Source organism: Perca flavescens, chromosome 19 (assembly GCF_004354835.1).
Source record: "Perca flavescens isolate YP-PL-M2 chromosome 19, PFLA_1.0, whole genome shotgun sequence".
Classification (NCBI taxonomy): Eukaryota; Metazoa; Chordata; class Actinopteri; order Perciformes; family Percidae; genus Perca; species Perca flavescens.
In genome coordinates this window covers 29635520-29658455 of record NC_041349.1, presented here as the reverse complement: position 1 = coordinate 29658455, position 22936 = coordinate 29635520, and the positions used below count along the sequence as shown (strand labels likewise).

Sequence of the window (22936 nt, the reverse complement as noted above, 5' to 3'; positions counted from 1 at the left end):
ACAGTACTGTCCAACTTCTATCTGTCGACATTTTGCTAACAACGGCTAAGCTGGCTAGTGCAAACATTCTGACTTGTTGTACTGTGTCAACTCGTGTGTGACCAAGTGGAATGGAACGCAGCATCAGGTACAAATTTATGCCACACATGACTACTCATTATAAAGAACTCAGAGTAATTGTTCAAACACAAGCAGTGTGAAGTATTAGCAGCCAAGGTTTGAACAAAATTTAGATCATTGGCATCTTGACACGTCACCTGAGATACAGTTGATAAATGGACAGATGTACATTGCAATATTTTCTATATACTACCTATTCTCCATGGATTGACTACTGATGGCCCAAGGGGTTAGAGAGCCCCTATAGGTCTTGGTGTGTGTTTTGCATCTCTCCATCCACTCATATTTCATGCAAATGCCTATTTGCCTATAGCTTGCCAGTGAACAAAGCAAATGGTTCTGTGTGAGAGTTCATTTAAATTTCCTCTTAAATGTTCTCTCAGTTACTTAGATAAGATTTAAACCAACTAGCTGCTAGGTTATCACACCTAACTCACATTTATTGCACAACAATGTATAGAACCAATTGTCCAATGTGAACCAATTGTAGATTAGTACGAATATATACAGTATATATATATATATATATACACATATGAAATAGAATATATATACTAAATAGGCACCAAACTGGTCACTCTCTCTCTCAAATGTTTGATGCCACAGGAAATCCAAGTATAATATCCTTGGATTTATTTCAGATTGGGTGAATCATCCAGTATTACCAGACATGATTATTGCATATTATGCTGCAGGTATAATGACCAACACACTCTCTCCATGTTCTGCTGGCCACAGAGAAGCCATGATTGGATGGATGTTGTAAAATGTCGGTGGCAGGTAATCCCACCTCCCTCTGTAATCCCATTCACAGTGAACCAAGCCATACTCATCATCCATCAAGTGTTCATCATCCTGTGCATGGATCAATAGGTTGAGGAATGGAAGCATATGTCTGTGTCTCTATGCCTATGGGAGAGACATCCTTCTCTGACACTCAAATGCAATGTATAACATGTCTATCTGGTTGCTGTTCCTCATGGAGGTTTAAATATGCCACTGTGGCTCAGTGTGTGAAGGCCTTTTGTGTGGAGTAAAACAAGCTCTTTTTCCTCTTATTAATGGTCTTAACTATATATTTTAATAGCATGCTCATTTTCAGGTTCTTACTTGTATTTTTTTTCTACTTAAATGTTAACATGCTTTAATGTTCAAAAAACACATTTCCTCATTCTGTCTGTCTGAATATACCTTTATTCACCCTCTGTCCGTTTCAGTTCTTAAATTAAAATGTTCAAAAAACACATTTTTCTCATTCTCTCTGTCTGAATATACCTTTATTCACCTTCTGTCCATTTAAGTCCCTCTGTCCGTTTTAGTGCCTTAGTCTGTTTAATGTCATACTAATCCAAAACAAACCCAGGCTGATTTGTTCCATGTAGCATAGCCTTATATAGTGTGGTGCAGAATATTAAGAGGCTTTTAAGATATGGTTGGTTGGTGGCTGGCTGGGGGAGCCTCATCGAAGCCAATGGTTGATTTATGAGCCTGCAGTTGTAAAAAAACAACCTTTTTCTTATTGTTTAAGGTAGGCAATTAACTCTGCATACTAAATTATTGATTTCCTGGGCCTGGTAACCCATTGGATCCCATCTGACTTGGTTAATCACTAGCATTTCTCGACTACTTAGGTTTCTAGATTACTTAAAGTAATCGCCCAGTTCAGACGCTAAAGTTAATACGTGGTTAGCCTAGTTTAGCATAAATACTAGAAGTAGAGGCAAACAGCTGGCCTCCTCTGTTGAAAGTTCAAAAACACACTTACCAACACCTTAAGGCTCATTAACATGTATCTCCTTTGATTAATCTCCACATAAACAGAAACGTACTTTGTATTTTTTGGGCAAGAATAAGATTCACATTCATATAAATGATGTCCATGACACTTTTAAAGTAGGGCTGTCAATCGATTACATTTTTTTATCGCAATTAATCGCATGAGTGACATATTTAACCCGTGATTAATCGCAAATTAATCACACTGTTTTTAATCTGTTCTAAATGTACCTTAAAGGCATATTTTTTTTCAAGTTTGTAATGCTCAAGTGGTATATGATTCTTGATATACCACCGGAGGTAACTCAGTTCACATCGACACTACATGCAAATAACTTTAGTCTTGTGGAGAGAACCGTCTGAAAGGGCTTTAAAACTCAAATTGCCATTCAAGAGACCATTACTTTATTCATTTCTGCCATCTGTGCTGCAGCCTGCACTGAGAGAACATTTAAGAGGAAATTTAAATGAACTCTCACACAGATCTGCATGCAAACCATTTGCTTTGTTCACTGGCAAGCTATAGGCAAATAGGCATTTGCATGAAATATGAGTGGATGGAGAGATGCAAAACACACACCAAGACCTATAGGGGCTCTCTAACCCCTTGGGCCATCAGTAGTCAATCCATGGAGAATAGGTAGTATATAGAAAATATTGCAATGTACATCTGTCCATTTATCAACTGTATCTCAGGTGACGTGTCAAGATGCCAATGATCTAAATTTTGTTCAAACCTTGGCTGCTAATACTTCACACTGCTTGTGTTTGAACAATTACTCTGAGTTCGGTCAGATTGGTTACTTTGATCGGCCTTAATGGGGACGCTATGAGATTACCATCTCAAACACTGAGGTTCACTTTCAAAAGGAGATCTGAGAAAGACTCAGGGACATACGGACCCACATCATTATACAGTATAGGGACCCACTGCATCAGATTGAATAAAATGTAGACCTTGGTTCACTCGCGTCCAGTTGGTTCCTAGTGTGATCTTACTACCTTATATTCAATCTGATCTTAGTTCTGAGAACTCAACCCAGTCTTCTTGAGATCAGTGACAGCTAGGGTTGGGTATTGCTTATAGAATTACAATACCAGAACCAATACCAGTACCAGTACCAGTTCCCTTAAAGTGATACTTAATCTTTTTTTCCTACTTCATTAGATACCCATTTTGTTAATGGAAGCATTCCGTTGTGTAAAATGCCTCCACCTATCCTCGCCATCCAAATTATTTTTATACAAATGCGCACAGCATTCCGGGATAGTTTGTTCTGGTTTATTGGCATTTCTTTAAACCAATCATAATCGTATAGGGCAGTGCCGGACACAATAACTGCCTCTGCAAAATAGAACTTGTGCTCGTTCAAAGTTCAAACTCAGATTCAACAGATAGTCTAGCTAGCTGTCTGGATTTACGCTGCAGAGATCTGAGGAGCAGTTAACCACAGTCCTCACAAATCCACCGGAGGTTAGAATGCCAAACAAAGAAAGCGGAAGGTGAGGGAAATCTGGCTGAAAATGAGGGACATCCGGCGGGTCTTCCGCCAGGATCAGAGCAATCCCGACAAAATAATTGTCATCGATATAGACTAGCTGCGACCAAAACTATTAAAAAATAGTCTTTTTTTTAGATCTTAGTACAAACAAGATTGAATGCAGGTACTGTTTGACTGGAGAGGTTTTATTACTTATAGTTGCTACTGTGTTATTTTGGTCCAGGAGTACCAAAACTCAGCTCCACTGACAGCGCAGCGCTTGAGATTGCAAGCTCTTATGGATCTAGTTCTTCACTGAATTTCAAAGCCACACTCACACTTGAGGTCTTTGGACCTGTGGAAAACTATATTTTCAAAAGAAGAGACTCACTCCAAAAGGAACCAAAGGACACACACAGACCCCAGGAAGACCTTTCTGTACCTGATCAAACTGAATATAATTAAGACCTGACTTGAGTCTGAACCCGGCTCATGGTCCTACAACTCACACATGCATATCACAAGCTCTTACTCAGCCACAGGCAGACATATAAAGACATGTACATCAGCGGACATGGCGCTTCCATATCTCACCCTAAGACGATGAGCTCGCCGTACTTGACGGGCTCCTTGTCCTCAGGGAAGACTCCGTCGTGGGGTTGCGAGCTTGAGCCCAGAGGAGGCGAGGGCTGGCTCTTGTTGCAGGATGGACGCAGCTCCAGAGATGGGGGGGGACACAGCGCCTCTGAGCTACCCTCCAAAACCATGCCCACCGGCCACAACTGGGGCTCACTGCTGGGGAGGGAAGGAATGGGGGTTCAAAGAGAGAGAGTCAGAAGATCTTATGTTACTGATGAAGAAAGTGAATTTAATGTGTCAGAATAACATGCAATAAAACACTGTATGATACCTGAAAGAAGGTAGCTTCTTTCTATATAGAAATAAACAACCGACTATTTAAATTGTGAATTGAAAATCATCAAAGATAGGAAAAGTTACATTTGCATTAATTACATTCATATTACAGCATTGTAAACATACAGATTTAATTTAGAGCTAAGATTTGGATAATATTTATATATATATATATATATATATATATATATATATATATATATATATATATATATATATATATATATATACTGTATATATATTCATAAGTGCAGCTCAGACATATTTTGTATATAAAACGGAATCCCCCAGCTTGTAAACACACATTTTATATTAGCACCATTATTATTTACAACCATACACTGTGGAAACATGAGGTCATAATGACATCACCCACATGTTTCAACAGGTACTTCTGAAGCCTTGAGTTGTGTTTAACTGGCATCTTTGTCATTTGAGAGCAATACCTTTGAGAGAAGCGTGCTAACAGCATTGATTTTGCCAATTGGGCGCAGTGATGGGGGTCATTGTCCCAAAGGTGCACTCTGCATCAAATGCTGATTTTGGCCATGCTGAGATATCGGTCAATGCAAAGCCACTCATTTCCAGTCCTTTACATTTGCATCCATGTTCAATGGCAAAACAACTGAAAAGGCAGCAAATGTAATTCAGGAATAATGGGCAGAATGTGTATTATTATTGCAGCACAGGATGGCTATCCAGCTCCAGTCTTTGTGACGTTGGGTTGGCTCTTCTGGTAATTGTCATCCTCTTTATGCGACTGAAGTGCTTTCTGTTTGCTGACACAGGGCCTTAACAAAGCAACCGGCCCAGCCAATATGATTGGATGAGCACAGGTGATTCAGCTTTTTCCACAAATGCAGATAAACTGATACCTGCATCCATGAACCCTGCTCATAATTTATGAGGCATGTGTTTGTGCCATTTTAACCGCGGCGATGATTTACACTTGACACGTGACTTCTGGCGAGTGATACGGAGCCCAGAGAGGAGAGCTGGAAACAAGAAAGCATGTCCCCCTAACTTACAGTTAACAATCAGGCAACAATCAAACATTTTATACCCAAGATTCTTAAGGAAGCCAATGGCCCTGAGCAGCAGCCAGCGAACAGAGAGGTGGAGCAGCTCCATGATCACTGCCTTTCATTTCTAACTAGAGTTTTTTTTTTTTACAATGGCATTTCAATGCTTTTGATTGCAGTCCTGTCAAATCAGACTAAAGGCTTGGCATTAAAACACTTTGGACCCAACATACCATTTTCTGATAACAGAAATCCATAATACACCAGCAAAATGACAATGACAATGGCATTTAATTAACTGGCGAGAGAGTAGAGGAAAAATTAATATTATGCTAAAAGGAGTGGGGCCATTCCTACCACATACAGTATGAGTCACTATGTGGATATTTTGACATTCGTTTCATACAAGTCAAACAAAGCTCAATCCCTGTCTCTGTGCACAGGTTCCAAACCAGTTCTTAATGCTCAAGCCTTTTATTAATCAGAGTGGGCGAGACCACCTACACGGTGGAAAGCGAGCGGTGAAAAAGCATGACAAAGCCCTACAAGCTTTGTTCTTCCTTTGAGCAGATTAGATAATCATCCTGGCAATTTGAAAGAAATAATAATACTGAAAATACTGTCCCATGTTTGGACACTTCCTTTCCTTCCCTTCCTGTTTGATTTCTATGTGTCAGCATTAAGGAACGGCCCTTTTTAGATCATCATTCACACAAAACTAAGCCATATGGACTACACTACCAGTGAGTGAACTACATGGTCGTTATTAGACGTGATTGAATTTTGGCCATCTGATGGGAACTGATGAGGAGGTACCTCCTCATAATCAGATGACGGATGGCAAAGGGCAGATTCAGGCAGCCAGTGGCCATTTCATTACCCGGGCTCTCTGTTGCCCTGGCTGGATATTGAGCGGTGGAAGTGATGCAGAGGTGGAGGCATAGTGGGCTCAGGGGAGGCTGGGTGGACAGAAGCAAATGAGGGGAGAGAATACAAGCAGGAGGAAGAAATATAGAAGAAATGGGGGCTTCCTGTGGGTGGCAGAATGCCTTATTGATTGTGGGGTACTTCCAGGGCCCTCTAGATCTTAGAATTTATCTAAAAATATAAAAGCCAAATTAGGGATTAGAGTCGCTGTTACGACTTTTTCTCTCCTAATACTAACTCCTGATCCATAGGATCCCAATCCGGCAGATTGGTGCATCCCTAATTTAATTCAATTTCAATTAAATTATTTTCATAGTGTCAAATCATAACAGAAGTCATCCCAGGCCGTCGCCTTCTTTACAGTGGTGAAAATTACTTCAGGAAGCAGCAGCCAGAAACTCTATAGCCAGATCTTAAATTGTGGCGTGTACATATTACTTCAAGTGATTGTATTTTTTTTAAAGCTGTAATCATGGTTCTCCAAAGATAGAAGCATTGTACAGACATGCATATCAAACATGCTTATTGGTTGATCCAACGCCTATCAGGAGGGGAAATCCCTATGGAATGGAAAACAAACAAACACGAATTTGTACAGGTATGAAAGAAACCGCCCTGTGAATGTCTCTGACCTACTTCATAGAAGATAGAGAGAGGATAAAAGGTCTTAGTCCAAAGGTCACGATCTGTCACTGGTTTTCAATATTAAGATGATTTGCCAGCTTTAAAAAAGTAGATATCACCATAGCAAAATCACAGAAATGATAAACCTCCTGTGTGAATTTGTGAGAGGTTAATAAATAGGCTACTGCACTGCAAACGTGCCCCCCTCTTCTTTTGGACTTTTACTCAGTCTCTGCACTGTAAATGATCTAACTGAGCAGAATTAGCATGAGGATCATCTATAAGAGCATAAGAGGCATGACTGCCATGGGTGGATGAGTGGATGCAGACGAGGAGGAGGATTGTGAGCTGGGAGTCAGAGGAGGAGGAAGAAGAGGAGGAGTGGGTTTGAAGGGCAAGGAGAGGTGAAGGAAAGCTATGAAAGGAGGGGCAGATGTGAGATGCTGCTGCTGTTCTCCTGGAAGAAAAAAAAAAACACACACACACACACACACACACACCAAAGCTTCAATGATCTGCATGGATGATGAAGTGAGGAAGGAAATGAGGAAGAGGACAAGGTGGAGGGTGTGTGTGTGTGTGTGTGTGTGTGTGTGTGTGTGTGTGTGTGTGTGTGTGTGTGTTAGCAAGCGCATGCGCGGAAGTGGCAGGCTTTGGCAGGGTGATGGATTGCCTGTCCTGTGCCACGCATTTTCTAATCAACCCACAGCCACATCCTGGGGGTGGAGAGAGAGGGAGAGAGAGAGATAGTGAGGGGAGAGAGAGAGAGAGAGAGAGAGAGAGAGAGAGAGAGAGAGAGAGGAGTGAAACAAAGAAAAGCTGTCTAACAAAGGAAGACAAAGGAAGGAGAGAATAATAGAAAGAAATAGATAAAGGGAATGCAGTCGGTAGGAGCCGAGTGAAGTGGCTTGAGGGTCTGTGGTAGGAACGGCTGCTTCTGCTGCTGCTGATGGTGCTCAGGCTAAACACACTCACACACAGTGTTACACAACACAACACACTGCAAATAACACCGCCCTGTAAACCACTACAAAGCCAACAAACCAAAACCACGCAACATACAGTAATACACCGTATCACAGCATTACACACTGCCACACTACACATCACGGTGTTGTGCATACAATTTAATACAGGGGAATGTAACAAAACCCTGCACGCACCGTGTAACAATAAACACAATACATCACAACACAACTCTACACATCAGTCAAATACAGTGATTTTCAAGTCCAAAACCAATATGGTTATTTGAGAGCTCAAATATTCAATATATACTTGTATTTTGAGTTTCTACTAGAACATGTTTACATACGTAAATGTTCAAAACACATTCTATTTCTCATGCTGTCTGTATAAATATACTCCCCCTCTGTCTGAAACACTACGCTTTAGCGCCTGTCTCTTTAAGCCCCCCTCCCGAAAAAGCCCAGTCTGCTCTGATTGGTCAATGTTTCCAGGTCTTCAGCATCTGCCCTCTCGGCATCTCTGCACAGTCATTGCAGCCGGGGAATGTAGGGCCACTTTCTACCTATATATAGTATAGCTGTGACATCACAACCATACAGAAGTCCTGACGGCTCGTTTAAAGGCACAGTTTCTGAATACGGTCTGTGTGCATTTCTCTGTGGATTTAGCGTTTTGATACTTTGACAGTATTTATATAGCACCTCTGCATGCTTTATAATCAAAAAAAGACATGGAAATCTCGCTTTTTACAATATGGAGCCTTTAAATTTCATCATTAATGGTGTACTATTGCTAGCAGCAGACATTAGTCTGTCAGTTGGTCGGTCCACCGTTTTGGTGACTGAAATATCTCAACAACTTTTGGATGGATTGTTATGATATATATGTTTTCATTGTCTAAAGTTTTGTATGGTCTAGGCTAAGATGGCAACCATGGTAAACATGCCTAAACATGTTTGCTGGTAAACATTGTCAAGCATTTAGCAGCTAATGAGACAGATATTTTTGTCAGGAGTTGGTAGAGACCAAAACAGAGCTAAAAGGAGAGTGAATATTGGACTTACATTCATCAGGTGGACACAAACATGACTCCAAATAAATGTTAATGTTGCTCTGTAACTGCTGGCTGTAAAGATAGGCATATTTGCTTACACGTTTGCCTTACTTTAAGCGACTTTGAGTTTGTGAAAAGCGCTATATAAATTCAATTTATTATTATTATTATTATTATTATTATTATTATTATTATTATTATTATCTTCATAATGTATGGTGGCAATTCATTTTGGGTTTAGCTTGTTCAGATAACCAAGGGTGGCCAAAAAACAAGACAAAAATCAATTAATGCAGCATTTAAGAATAGAGTGTTGCAGTGATGACATATTTCTGTAGTCCAACCCGAAAGATAACATCGTCCCGGTTTCCTCAACCAAAAGTCAACTGAATTTCTCCCTTGGAATTTGGATTGTTGCAGGAAAAAAGCTCTGTAAGCATACTTACACGTTTTCTTTAGCAAGATAAAAGGAAGTAAAATGTTTAACTTAGGCTGTAAACAAACTACACCACGGTCGCTTCACCGCTAGCTTCCACCTGCTTTTGCGTGTTTGAGATCAATCAATCAATCAATCAATTTTTTATTTGTCATATGTGATGACATACAACAAATATGTGAGGGCGTGATGATGTTTGTAGTCTTATTTAGCCACTTGTTAGCAAAGCCTTTTTTAAGTGACATACACGCTTAAAACACTCACAAGTGAGGTACTGACAGACATATTTTATGTCATAGAACAAAACGTGAAAATCTCTTAAGCTTGTGTTAACCACAGACCTTATTTTTGAGACAAGGAACCGGTAGTGCAAAAATGCTCACTCATTTGCAGGTTTTAGGACTCATTCCTGCAGCACTCTATAGAAACCAAAATGAGTAGTGAGCAGGACAAAGCAATGAATACTTTTTTTTTCAGTGGCCGTTGCCAAATACCACACTGGTTGACTACTTTTGTATTCCGTTTGTTGATCCCAAATTCACATGTTCTGGCTGCAGGGTCATTTTAGGAGGAATATAGTACATGCAAAATGTGTACAGTATACTATACTTGATATTGTAGCTCAACAATCCCCCCTCCATCCTGTTTTTCTTGAACATTTGTTGTCCTCTTTTCTTTTGCTGGCTTCCCTCTCCTTCACTCCCAGCATTCACTCTCTCTTAACCACCCACTGCAGGGGAAGGGCGAGTGTGTGTGGAGTGTGTGGGAGAGAAAGAAAGACGAAAGAGAGAAAGAAAGGAAGAGTCAAATTTGTCTCTTCCAGAAACAAATGAACAGAGAGCTAAATATACTCTGACTGACAAATGAACTCTGCAGTGAATTATGGCCTCATGACAAAACTCATCACACAATTTCTCCTCTTCAACCTGTTTAAATAAAGATTTTCCTCTTCACATGTATTCTTAGTCACTGGAACTGAGACAGTACTTTTCTGTCTCAGTAAGTCATAAAGAGATGGTTATGGTCTGATTAAATCGAAATACAATGTAGCAATAACAGCAGATGTCAAACATATAACAGTGCAAAACAGCGAACCATACACAGATTGGTTGTGTATGTTTTCGTAACTGAAAGCATGACAGAGCCAGAGAGCATGTCTGCTCCACATTATGTAACACTTTATACTGTACAAATCCTACAAGCCAGTGTGACGAACGTTTCTGTTACCCTCCCCCACCACCAAATCCAGCCTCCACTCCTTCCATTTCTTTCACTTTTCTCTTTCTGCTGACATTTCTGATTCCATTCCATTCTATGGTTGCTTTTTTCTTAAATTCACCAATCCCACTTTAAAGGGTTAACCTTATGTTTATTTATTGTATGTATGGGATGCATCTAACCCAGACCACTGAATCACCCACATCGCATATCTAGTTTTCTACGTTGCTACATCTATGAAAAATTGTGACGGAAGATTTGCAATGTGTGAATGAGATTGTTGTAGCTGTGCCATTGGGGAACTTGTCAGAGACATGTATAAAATTGATGTAACAGAGGCCGATTCTTTCTGCCATAAATGTATAGTCTCAAGTCAAAATGGAGATACCCCCGATGACATCACTAATATTTTTTTAACATTATTCAGACTTTAGAAAGCTTCCTCCAGACACGCAAAATACCTTAAACAGGATCAACTCCTCTAGTAAACTGAACTTCATGTGTAGTATCCCAGCCCGGTCTCATGGCAGTTTGTGATATGGTCACGTTATTGAATCTATTGAGTCGTGGACAGGACGCGATAATGTCGTTTTTTGTCGCGTGGTGATTACGAATTTTAAAGCAATGTATTTCAATGGGAAGCATATTTCGTGATCACAGAACGATGACGGTAGCGAGTTGTATTGATAAGGCGAAAGTCCGCGCAGGGAGGAGGTTGGTCGGGGTGGTGGATGGGTCAAAAAACACAGGACTTTCACCCCGGAGACCGGGGATCGCGTCCCGCGTGTTGCAGTTCCTTTCCTCGTTATTCTCTTCCTAACCACAACCGTCCCGTTCTTGTGGCGTTTCATTTCCCCGTTGTTGTGTGCCCCTGTGCCCGGGGATCGCGTCCCGCGAGTGCCGGCCCGTCCCGTTGTTGTGGCCGGCGTGATGCATTTCGTTTCCCCGTTGTTGTGTGCCCCTGTGTCGGGGATTACGTCCCACATGTGGCGGTCCGTTCTGTTGTTGTGGCCGGAGTGTGGCGCCTCATTTCCCCATTGTTGCGTCCCTCAGAGCAGGTTCCAAAATCGTGACCTGTACACGTTCAAAATTTGTGACGTGTACACGAAATAAACGTCAAAATCGTGACCTGTAAACGTATCAATAAATAAAAATAACGTGACTATTTCACGACCTGGCGTGAGACCAGGTTGAGTATCCATAAATAGGCCTTCAAATCGGCATATTGCTTCAATTATCATGAAAAAGACTGAGTGAACTGCTGCTAGCATGTCGACTGGAAATGAAATTGGCAAAATAGATGATCTCATAAGCTCTCATGTTTAAGAAGACTAAGAGTCTACATCCGTGCTAACAGCTCTGCAACGCTGCACTTAGGCACACTGGTGCTTTGCTAATGTAAGCATGCTAACAGCCTCACAATTACAATGTTCCTTTAGATTTCCAGCATGCTAACATTTGCTAATTAGCACTAAACACAAAGTAAAGCTGATGTTTTTAGGTATTTGTTCATAAAGTATTAATACAAAATGGAAATATTATAACTCATACTGTGATACATTTTGATATAGTCCATAGCATCCTAGCTAGCTACTTTGTAGGATTGTGCAATGCTCAACCCAGTTGCTCTTGTGTGTTGGGAACAAAATGTTAAACAGAAGTACAGTATATCCCAAAATGCCACAGTGTTACTATAAGGGGATACTGTCCTGCCCCCCAAAAAACCCATATAAATTGTCTGTTCAGGTAGACAGGTTGGGGGGGGTGGATGGGTCAAACAAACAAACAAAGGACTTTCACCCAGGAGAGCAGGGTTTGAGTCCTGTGTTAGAATAAAAGTAAATAGCGAGTTTTTGTTTTAACTTTTGTTCAGCGTCACATGCAGAACCGGAAGTGAAGTATCATCTGTTTTTTAACCCAAACCACAATCTTTTTCTCAACCTGGTGGGGTTTTGTGGCTTTACATAACCAAACTGGGACCGTTTATGTTCAAAACCGCAACTGACATTCTCTGGTTTAGACATGAGTAGTCTCGCTTTGCCAGACCCCCCTCCAAAGCGCGCTGAAGAAGGGTCTGGCTACTCCACATAGCATTCGGGAATGGAAGGAAAACATGCTCTGGTTTAATGGCATTTCTTAAACCAATCAGAAGCTCCGCACAGAGCCGCTGTAAAATAGTCATGCGAGAGAAAACTCTGATTGGACAGATAGTCTAGCTAGCTGTCTGGATTTACGCTGCAGAGATCTGAGGAGCAGTTTACCATAGTCCTCATTAATCCACCGTATTTAAAATTCCAACACAAAGAAAGCGGAAGGAAACGGAAAAGACATGCATCCGGCGGAATTTTCTGCGGCACCGGGGCAATCCCGGAAGTGGAACGTCAAGGATATAGAATAAGATATGAGGACAGAAAACGCTCCTGTGGGTCGTAGGTTAGGAACAAACAAACCAATTTGTTGTCTGGTTTGGAGGAATCGTTGTTATCAGGGACATGCCACCATGTAAGGAATCAAACTGCATCATATCAACCTTGTCATGCCGCTCTAGCAGCCTTACTGTGTTACCATGCATCTTTAATCAGTACGCTCAACACAAATGTACATAATCCAGAAGTTCTTTTCTCCATATAAACCCATTTAGTATTATGCATCTAGCAACGGAGATGTGTGTGTGCTTGTGTGTGTGTGTGTCCTGCAACTCTGTCTGCTCCTAAATAGCCCCGCTGTCTCGGATGCAGTAAGGCGGATGAAAATGAGGAAAAAAGCAAGAAAGCTCGAGAATGGGAAACGCTCAGATGGAGAGAGACAGAAACGGAGGAGAATGCACCTGTAGCACTCATCGGGTCGATTTGAATATCAAAGAAGGCCAGTTCACATGACCCTGTTTGCAGACAGGCCTGACCCTGGGAGTGGAGATGAAAGTAAAAGGGAATGTTTAAGGCTCACCTTTGTTCTCTCCTCTCATCATTAAGCACTACTCACTGCAATTCAAAAGGCAGTCAACTAGAGACACAAACAGCTGACAGAAAAGCCTTTGTACCAGCCACAACATGGCTCTCTCTGAAGGTCACTGTCAGGGGTGTGTGCTGATATTTCATACCTATGCAGGGACAATCAGTTTGAGTTTCATGGGGACAGGGAAAGGGTTTCTGAGTCATACCAATGGCTCAATATTTATTTGGGTGCTGAGATCTTACAACTCAAAGATTTGCTACAAACATAAGTGGCATGAGGTATGTTACAACATATGCATATATCATGGCTGTTGCTATGCAACATCAAGTATGAACAGCTTGTGACCTGTCTCATAGAGCATCACAGTTTGCAATTCTGATAACTGAAAATGAGTCAGCGCATTTGAACTGTGCTATTTCAGAACATAAGGCATGTGGGTAATGTTATGCAAGCAATAGTGCCTCTCCACCCCAAATACCCAAATTCCCTGTGGGAAAGTTAAGTGAAAGGGAGCTGGAAAAATTGTTTGTGATTTGGCAGTGCAGTTGGAATGTGGTCTTATATAACTTAGTAATTATTTTTTTTTAACTTGGGCCTTATTTTTGTAGCTTTGTCCATCACTGCCGTCCGTGATAATACACCGCAACTACCAAGTTAAAGCTGGGGTAGGCAGGTTTTTTGTCACTGGGCAAAAATCCCATTACAACCTTTCAGCATATCGTAATTCAAGTGGTCTGAGAAAAAGCTGGACTTTTGCACCTCCCATTGGCTCAGTTGATTGTTTGATTGTCAGTCTGATTGGGCAAAAAGTCAGATGGGTTGCAGAAACAATCAGCAGACTATCAAATCCACTTTAATTTCAAGGTAAAACTGAAAGTGCACACACCGGAAATGTTTCTAATAATTCCTCACTGGACATATAAACTGTGTGCACACTACCACGGTAGATCAACGTTGAAGCACGAAGTGGGACTGTAAACTGTGGTCTGCAAATCGATGTTCACAATGGACAGTTTGTTGGACTTTTTTGTAGTGATGTCACCGTGCTCGAGTTTGGCTACAATCTCTAGAAAATTCTACAATCTCCCGAAAATGAACCGACTCCATCCGTTAAACATTACCAAATCGCCTACTACTCAGATTGAAATGGCTTAAAACTAGAGCTCAAAGAACCACTTCAGAACAGTTTAACAGCAGCTCAAACTATTTTTGTGTTATTTTAAATCTCTGCTTTTTGTGATTGCAGGCTCACCTCCTCTCAGTTTGACCCCTCAGGCTTCGTAAGAGCTTCACAGGTGGGCTGCTACTGTGTTACCTCATCTCTCTGTCACGCACATACACACAAAATCTCTTGTTTGAAGCTGTGGTTTTGGTTTGTGATTATCATGTACTTGTCTAACAAACCGTACATACCTGCCAACATTGTACTGTGAAAAAGAGGGAGATTTTCTGGGGTATCGGTTGGAATGACCTACTTGCAACGCCCCATATAACCTACACCACAAATTAATACAATAATGACTTTTAATGAGCTTTAAATCCATAGCAATCTAAAATGTACAAAATGTAAAATGTACTGTCTTGGTTCTTCTTGATGTGTATTTGCAAGCAATCGCAGAGTCAGGAAACATGTCTGCAACACTTTCTGAACTCATCACAAAATGAAAAATAAATGTCAACGAGTCGATGTTAGCAGTTCCTCTCTGTGACTCCACAGCCTGTTTATGTTATGCTGTTATGCTGCAATTAGCATGTTTGCTAACATCATTTTCCCGCTAAAGTCTATACTTTGCAACACGCATGGTGTTTGCTGACGTGGCTAGCGTCTGTTCAACAGGACAGGCATTTTGACGCATACTTCTTCTTTTTAGGAGCTGTTTATTCATTTTCAGTTCAGTTCATTGAGATTGGAACGGGAGCTTGAATGCACAGCACGTCAGGCGGAGTTGTTTGGGTTGGGTTGACAGGTAGTACCACGACATATCCTACAGTCTGGATGTCACAGAAATTGTGAAACACCCATTTAAGTCATATCGCTATGAAATCCGGAGATTAGCGGGACAAATTACCAATCAGAAGCAGGGCAGAAGAAAGGGTTAAAAGTAGGGAGACTCCCGCGTAAATCCTGGGTGTTGGCAGGTATGGCCTAATTCCAATTTGACATGATCATAGTGTACTTATTGTAGCTTGGGAATCAAATTATTTCCATGCTGGGCAGTTTTAAATATGTCTCTACATGTCCTCGATCTAATATTTTACTTAATAATAGCTCACACTTCTCTTTTAATCAAACTGCATCATGCCTCTTAATTCTTGAGTTTCCTCTATTCAAACAACTGCATCACAATGATGGTCAAAAGAGCTAATCCGTTTAATACTGTTACAGTACTGTTATTGATGCTATTACTACTACTGCTGATGCTAATACTACTACTACTATTGTTAATTTGATAAATTGCCGCTAATGCTACTAGTACTGCTACAAATGCTACCGCTGCTGTTACTATCAGAGGTTTATGATACTCAAGTACTAGTAATACTACTACTAATAGCCTACTGCTATTAGCTATGTACTTCTACAGCTAACCCTGGTAATACTGTTACTATTGCTGACACTATTACAGCTAAAACTACTACTACTGATGATATTACATACTACCTCCTCTACTATACTCTTAATGGTGCTAATGCTATAGGCTTTATACTACAACGTCTGCTACCACAACAGCTTCTGCTACAACTACAAAAAGTATAAGTGACCTACTGTTACCGCAACTACAGATAGTAATTCAGCTGGTTCTAGTATCCCTGTTTGTTAATACTACCATCACTAATAGCGCTGCTGAAAGTGGTATTCATACTATCAGGCTTCTAAAACAATTTAAGGGTCGAAACTGACCGACAGTTGGTGGCGGAAATACTGTATTCCAACAAACACTGCAATTCACCGGCAAGGGCAAAAAAGAAGACTGCTAGCTAGGAAACTAAAGATTTTTTTGTTTTTAAATCTGCGTTGCAAATATTTTGTTAGAGAGGAAATTCAAGGGCGCCCCGGTAGCTCACCTGGTTGAGCGTGCGCCCCATGTACCAAGGTTCAGCGCAGTGGCCTGGGTTTGAGTCCAGTCCGTGTCCCTTTTGTCATTCCCCCTCTCTCTACCCTCTTTCCTGTCTTCATCTGTCCTATCAAATAAAGGCCAAAAAGCCCTTTCTAATACACATTCAACATGTGTATTAGAAAGGAAAAGCATTCAACGTGTTTTCTAGACGTCAAGAATACACACATTATCATTTGGTAAGAAACACTCACTGTCAACATAACTGCTTTTGTTGACGACAGGGCACCTTTAAATAAAGCCCGTCATTTTTAATATAAACATAATCACAGTGGCACAAGAACGGAAGCTTCAAGTCAGCGAGCTGACTCCGTCAACTGACTGTTTAACTATACAGCAATAGCTATCTAAAGTTCGCTAACAGCTAACATTAGCCACCATAAGCTACTGGTCATACCAGACTGTAGAAAGTGTGTTATTCATACAACTTTTCACTTGTAAGACAACTGTTGTGTTATTTCTACTTTCAAAAGTTACATAGGCTCTTTAATCCAACATGTCCCTTTAAAGTGAGACTGTTATTTACGGTTCATACGTGTACAAATGTGACACCTTCAATGCTAAATTCCTATGTAAGAGTTTTAAATAACTGCAACTGTTGGAATAAAACATCCACATAGGTCATCTCGCCAATAAATATGAACGCATAAACTGCATCATATCCATTAATGCAGAGGTGGATGACAGTGAAGTATCTGGTTTTACATATTTTGGCCTCGCATATCTGCAACCGGCCTCAGCCTGACTGTAATCACAACATCGCCTGGGATCTATGTTTAGGCCCATATGCCTAAAACTGTCATTTCCCAGCAAGCTACAAATATTACTCATTACTCAGCAAACTGTAAAACTATTGGATCACGATAACAACAAAGCACTGCTGCTACGTTTTGTGTTGTGTGTGCCATTTAGAACTCATTTTTCCCCTGACCAAATTCTTTTTTCTTAAAGCATCCTAGGAGCATCTAGAAGCAGCGAAATATTGCACGAAACTGTTAGTGCGCCAGAAATGCCTCATTTCAGTCCAAGATGATTCAAACATGGCCTCTATCTGCTCTTGTTATTCCTTGTTATTCCGCACAGACACAGAGTCTGTGCGGATTGCAGCGGATTGCGTTTTCCCAGGGCCATGCTGTGTGGATGGGCGCGTACTTCTCCTATGCTCTCTTTTTTTTTACATGATGATGTAGTAACCTGATCTGATTGGGCCATTAACCGGTGTGACATGCGGAAAAAGGAAAAATCAGCATCCAAGCAAAATCGATTATTTCCTCCTCTTTTTTTCACATTAAACATCAGTTTTTGGCGACGTAAACAGGCTATTTATTGTGCCATTTTTAAAGCGCATGCAGGTTGGGTTTGTGCACAGGGGATTCCACCGCACAGACAACACACACTACACACACACACACACACACACACACACACACACACACACACACACACAGACACACACATACCCTCTTTTACGCACAAACACACATTTCCCTGTCATAGCCTACACACAGCGGCGATAGAAGTAAATATTAAAAAAAGACGCGCAGACATCAATGAGAACAAAATCCGCTATATGCTCCCACGAAAGCCCTATTTTGCATCACTTCCAACAGTTTGACATCACTTACCAATCAAATTTACCTCATAAAGATTCGCGTCAGCTTGAACAAAGGCGAGAAAGTCAACAATCCACAAATAAAACGGGGACTTTAACCTCCATCATTTCCCTAGAAGAGCAGTAAAGTGGACAACAGGCCAGCTGGCGTCTCCTGTCATCTGCGCCTGTGTGGATGGATGGATGGATGGGGCTGCTGTTATAAAGACAGGTGATGGGAGAAATCAGATAAACAGGCCCGTACCCGCTGATGTTTGCCAATGGAGGACCGGGACCGGCTCGGATCTGTGCGTAATTCCTCCTCTGGGTGTGTGTGTGTGTGTGTGTGTGTGTGTGTGTTGTGTGCGGGTTGTGTCAGTCCCCGTACGGCCTGGTAAGCGTAGAGACGGAGAACGGGAGTGAAGACGAAAAAGACGAAGAAAGAGAAGAAGCGCAGGGCATCGGCGGCGGTAGCATCGCCTCTCCTCCGTTCATGTTACACCGGAGACTGAGACACGTTCATTCCTGCCGGATATAACAGCAGACAGCCCGATGTCACGCCTACGTCTCTCTCTCTCTCTCTCTCTCTCTCTCTCTCTCTCAAAAAAAAAAATCTTGTCACACGACTATTGTGTTGCCTTTAAGGGATCCTTGTAAATCCGGGGTTCCAAATCGGGTGCCTTCAAGGACCGAAGATCCAGTTCTGTCTAAATGCACAAATGCATCACTTTAAGACAGGGGTCAACGTTTTTTAGGCCCCCTAAGGGCCTCCTTGGATGAAGAGAGGGGGAGCAGGGACCCCCCCAACTACATACTGTAACAACATTGAGTTGCCTTTACACATAAAATAAAAATAATAATGATTGACATATAGTTATACATCATGTTTTAATGTTAAACATGTAGCAGTATAGCCTCGAAGCTTACACTCTAAGAAATATCTGTGTATTAACATCGGCCCCTATAAATTAAGATTTGTGCACACCTGTCATTTTTGTAATGCAGTAGCTAAGTTTAAAAAGTCCTTATTTTTCAAGTTATGAAGAAGGACCTAAAATCCACGATAACTACTGTAAGAAATGTCCCAAGAAAATGAATCAGCCTTGGATTTTAATAAAGTGATGGATGACTTTGTGCAGCTGAGGAAGGCGAGAAGAAAAATCACCCGGTAAAAAGTTAATGTCTTACTGCGTATTCATGTTCACGACTGGTTAATTTGAGTTTGGCAGGCTGAGGGTTTCATTTCTCATAATTGACAAAACTCCTTCATAGCCACAGAATACAAATGCTACTGTTTTCACGGGCTGAGTCGTTCTCCTCGTGACATCTCAGTGTAAAATCTGAAATCTTTTGTAACTTAATACTAACAAAGCCTTCATCCTGCCCCCAGGTTTTGCATATCGCACACAAATAGATAGAAAATCCAGATAGTCACCTTTCAGTAATAAGCTACTCATATGTACCACAGACTGTATAAAATAGATATGAACCCAAGTCATAATGAATGCCACTACATGTATAGGGTTTGTACAGTCATTACTTTGGCTCCATCTAGTGGCAATAGTTTTTAGTTTCCCACAAACTAAATAACCTACAGTGTAGCCTACACCAGTGGTTCCACCAGATTAGACCACGGACCCCAATTTAATATGATTTTGTCCTAGGTGCTTCCATCTGATGGGATATTTGCTTTTAGATGTTTAATTACAGAAAGTGTGTAGTATAGTGTTTGTGTTACATGAATATGAGTATTTCACGAGTATCTGTAGAAAAAACCATCACAAAACATCAAATGTGCTTCATATCTTCTGAAGAGTCAGTTTCTCATGCTTTGGTCTGTTACAGAGATTGTTCAGGGATGCATAAAAGTGAGACAAGAGCTGTTCTTTAATCATGAATATGACATCGCAAATAAGTTTTAGGCAGTCATCAACTATTTTGTAATAGGTATTTAGATAAAAGCTGTACCATATATTCAGAAACATGATTTAGTTTACTGAAGCAACCAAAAAGTATCCATCGTGCACACGCTTCGGGCACGCACAGAGACGTTTGTGCTCAATCAAAGAACCTTTATACTTAAGACAGTACACACTTCCTGTCTCCTAAAGAGGCGTGGCCTCGTTTGAACGTCGTGTAGATGAATGAAAAGTTATATTTCAATAATTTATTAATATGTTCTTTTACTAACGTTAGATATGTACAGAGCTAAAAGACATATTTAGCATCACGGAGATTAGTTTTGGCTGGGCGTTCACCAACGTTAGCTGACGTTAGCTGTGTCGCCAGATCTCGTGAGAGTTTGGTCCCGAGACAGAAACAGGTCTCAAACTAAGTTAATTCTCTCCTGATGTGGCCGTCTGAAAAATGCCATTTTAGTGTCAGAATGTTCTAGAGATATGTGGCTTGTGAAAACTGGGTCCAATATCTACTTTGGTGATTAGGGGCGAAATAATTGCTCATAATCTGCGTTCACGTTCACTTTTCCCGTTGGAATCAATACACTCGGAGCTGCCGCTAGTCTCCTAAAGAGTGATAGATGATGTAGATGAATTTGCAGAAAATATTAGTGTAGCTATGGTGGAAGCTGCAAGAGCTTCTATTGCCGAGTCGAGGCCGGGAAGTACGAGGCGGAAATTGGTACCATGGTGGACAAGTGACTGCACTCAAGCAATAAGCAGTAGGAATAAAGCGTTTAAAGAGTTTAAAAATAGTTTAAGCTTTCAAAAGTATATGGATTATAAAAGAGAGCAGGCTAAGGTGAGGAAAGTAATTAGGAAAGTTAAAAAGAATTACTGGATAAAGTATTGTAATACTATAGGACGACAAACCTCTTTAAATGATGTGTGGAGAGTTGTTAAAAAAATGAGTGGGGTGCGGCAATCTTGGAGTTATCCAGTCCTTAAGAATGGTGAGACTATGGCAGTGGAGGATGGAGATAAAGCAGCATTAATGGTCAAAGATATAGCAAATGTTCATAGTAGTTTTAACTTAACTGAAGATGAAAGACATAAAAGAGAGGCAACAAAAAGACAGTACCAATATCTTTTAGAAAATGTAGAGGATCGAGATGATAGTTTGAATGCGAGTTTTTCGCTAGGTGAACTAAAGAAGGCTGTGAGCAAGGCGAAGGTAACAGCTACGGGAAAAGATCGAATAAGTTATGCAATGTTGAAGCATCTCGGTAACGAAGCTCTTCATACTATACTGGAGTTAATCAATAAAGTATGGGAACAAGGAAAAATTCCAAAGAGCTGGAAGATGGCTGTTATTATTCCAATTAGAAAGCCAGGGAAAGATCCTACTATGACTTCTAACTATAGACCAATTGCTTTGTCATCCCACCTAGGTAAGATAATGGAGAGAATGATTGTGGAGAGACTGACTTTTTTGTTGAGTCTCGAAATTTGATAACGTCGTTCCAAAGCGGCTTCAGGAAAGGAAGATCAATTATGGATCCGGTTATTAAATTGGAGAGTGATATAAGAAAGGCCCAAGTATAAAAAAGTAGTAGCTGCTATATTTTTTGATATGGAAAAAGCGTATGATATGCTTTGGAAGGATGGTGTGTTAATTAAAATCCGAAGGCTTGGAATAGACGGGAAAATGTATTGCTGGATTAAGGATTTTTGAGCAATAGGCAAATTCAGGTGAGGATAAATAGTAGCTTCTCTGATTGTGTTTTTGTGGAAAATGGTGTACCCCAAGGAAGTGTTATCTCACCAATTTTGTTCTCTATTATGATAAATGATATATATGATACACTTGATTATGATATAGGAAAATCATTGTTTGCAGATGATGGCGCTCTCTGGAAAAGGGGTAAAAATGTTCAATTCATTGTTAGAAAATTGCAGAATGCTATCGACTGTGTAGAAGAATGGGCTGGGAAATGGGGATTCAGGTTCTCTGTTGAGAAAACCAAGGTAGTGTTTTTTCTCGTTTAAAAAAAAAAAAATTGAAGAAAGGTTTACGTTGAAATTGTATGGTAGAGATTTAGAAAGAGTAAAATGTGTGAGATTTTTAGGTATGCTTTTTGATTCCAAGCTTACCTGGCATAATCATGTGGAAAAGGTAGTTAGCAAGTGTAAAAAAGTAATTAATATAATTAGATGCTTGTGCAATAAGGAGTGGGAGCAGATATGACTTCAATGAAAAGATTATATGTGGGATTAATTAGATCCATTGTTGATTTTGGTGCGTGGCTTATGGGTCTGCTGCAAAATCTGAATTAAAGAAGCTTGATGTTATTCAGGGTTCAGCCCTCCGGATATGTTCAGGAGCAATGAGAACCTCCCCTATATCAGCGCTCCAGGTTGAAGTAGGGGAAATGCCATTTGATTTGAGACGACTGCAAATGTCACTATCATATTTTGTTCATCTAAAAGGACATGTGGAAGACCATCCAACTAAAAGTGTCCTCATATCAACATGGGAGCAGGCAAAAAGTAAAGAGAGACGTTTAGTGCAAGTATACATGAAAAGGTAAAGCAAGCGGCTGTAGAACATTTTGAATTTGGTCCATCTGTAGTCTATCCACCGCATCCACCGTGGCTGCTACCGGTTCCAGATGCTGATATAACTTTGCATGAAAAGATAAAAAACTATAAGGGGGATAGTGGACAAATGGCTATGAGGTATGTGGATAACTATTATGGGTATGTGCAAATTTTTACTGATGGGTCAAAGCAACCAGATACAGGGAAAGTGGCAATTGCATATGTGATACCAGAGT

The 22936-nt window shown here is 40.7% G+C and overlaps 1 protein-coding gene across 3 annotated transcripts in view; it reads right to left on the bottom strand.

The window, feature by feature from the left end:
* Nucleotides 1-18723, bottom strand: part of peli3 (pellino E3 ubiquitin protein ligase family member 3) — a 35437-nt gene extending 16714 nt beyond the window's left edge. The window contains exons 1-2 of one of the 3 annotated variants that reach the window (XM_028564237.1): nucleotides 18249-18723; nucleotides 3972-4172 (exon numbers count right to left, since the gene is read on the bottom strand). In XM_028564237.1, coding sequence (XP_028420038.1) covers nucleotides 3972-4172; nucleotides 18249-18253 — 206 coding nt within the window. In that variant the 5' untranslated portion in view covers nucleotides 18254-18723. The remainder of the gene's footprint in view (nucleotides 1-3971; nucleotides 4173-18248) is intronic. The other 2 variants (XM_028564238.1, XM_028564239.1) reach the window with 2 other exon arrangements.
* Between the last annotated feature and the right edge of the window lie 4213 nt (nucleotides 18724-22936).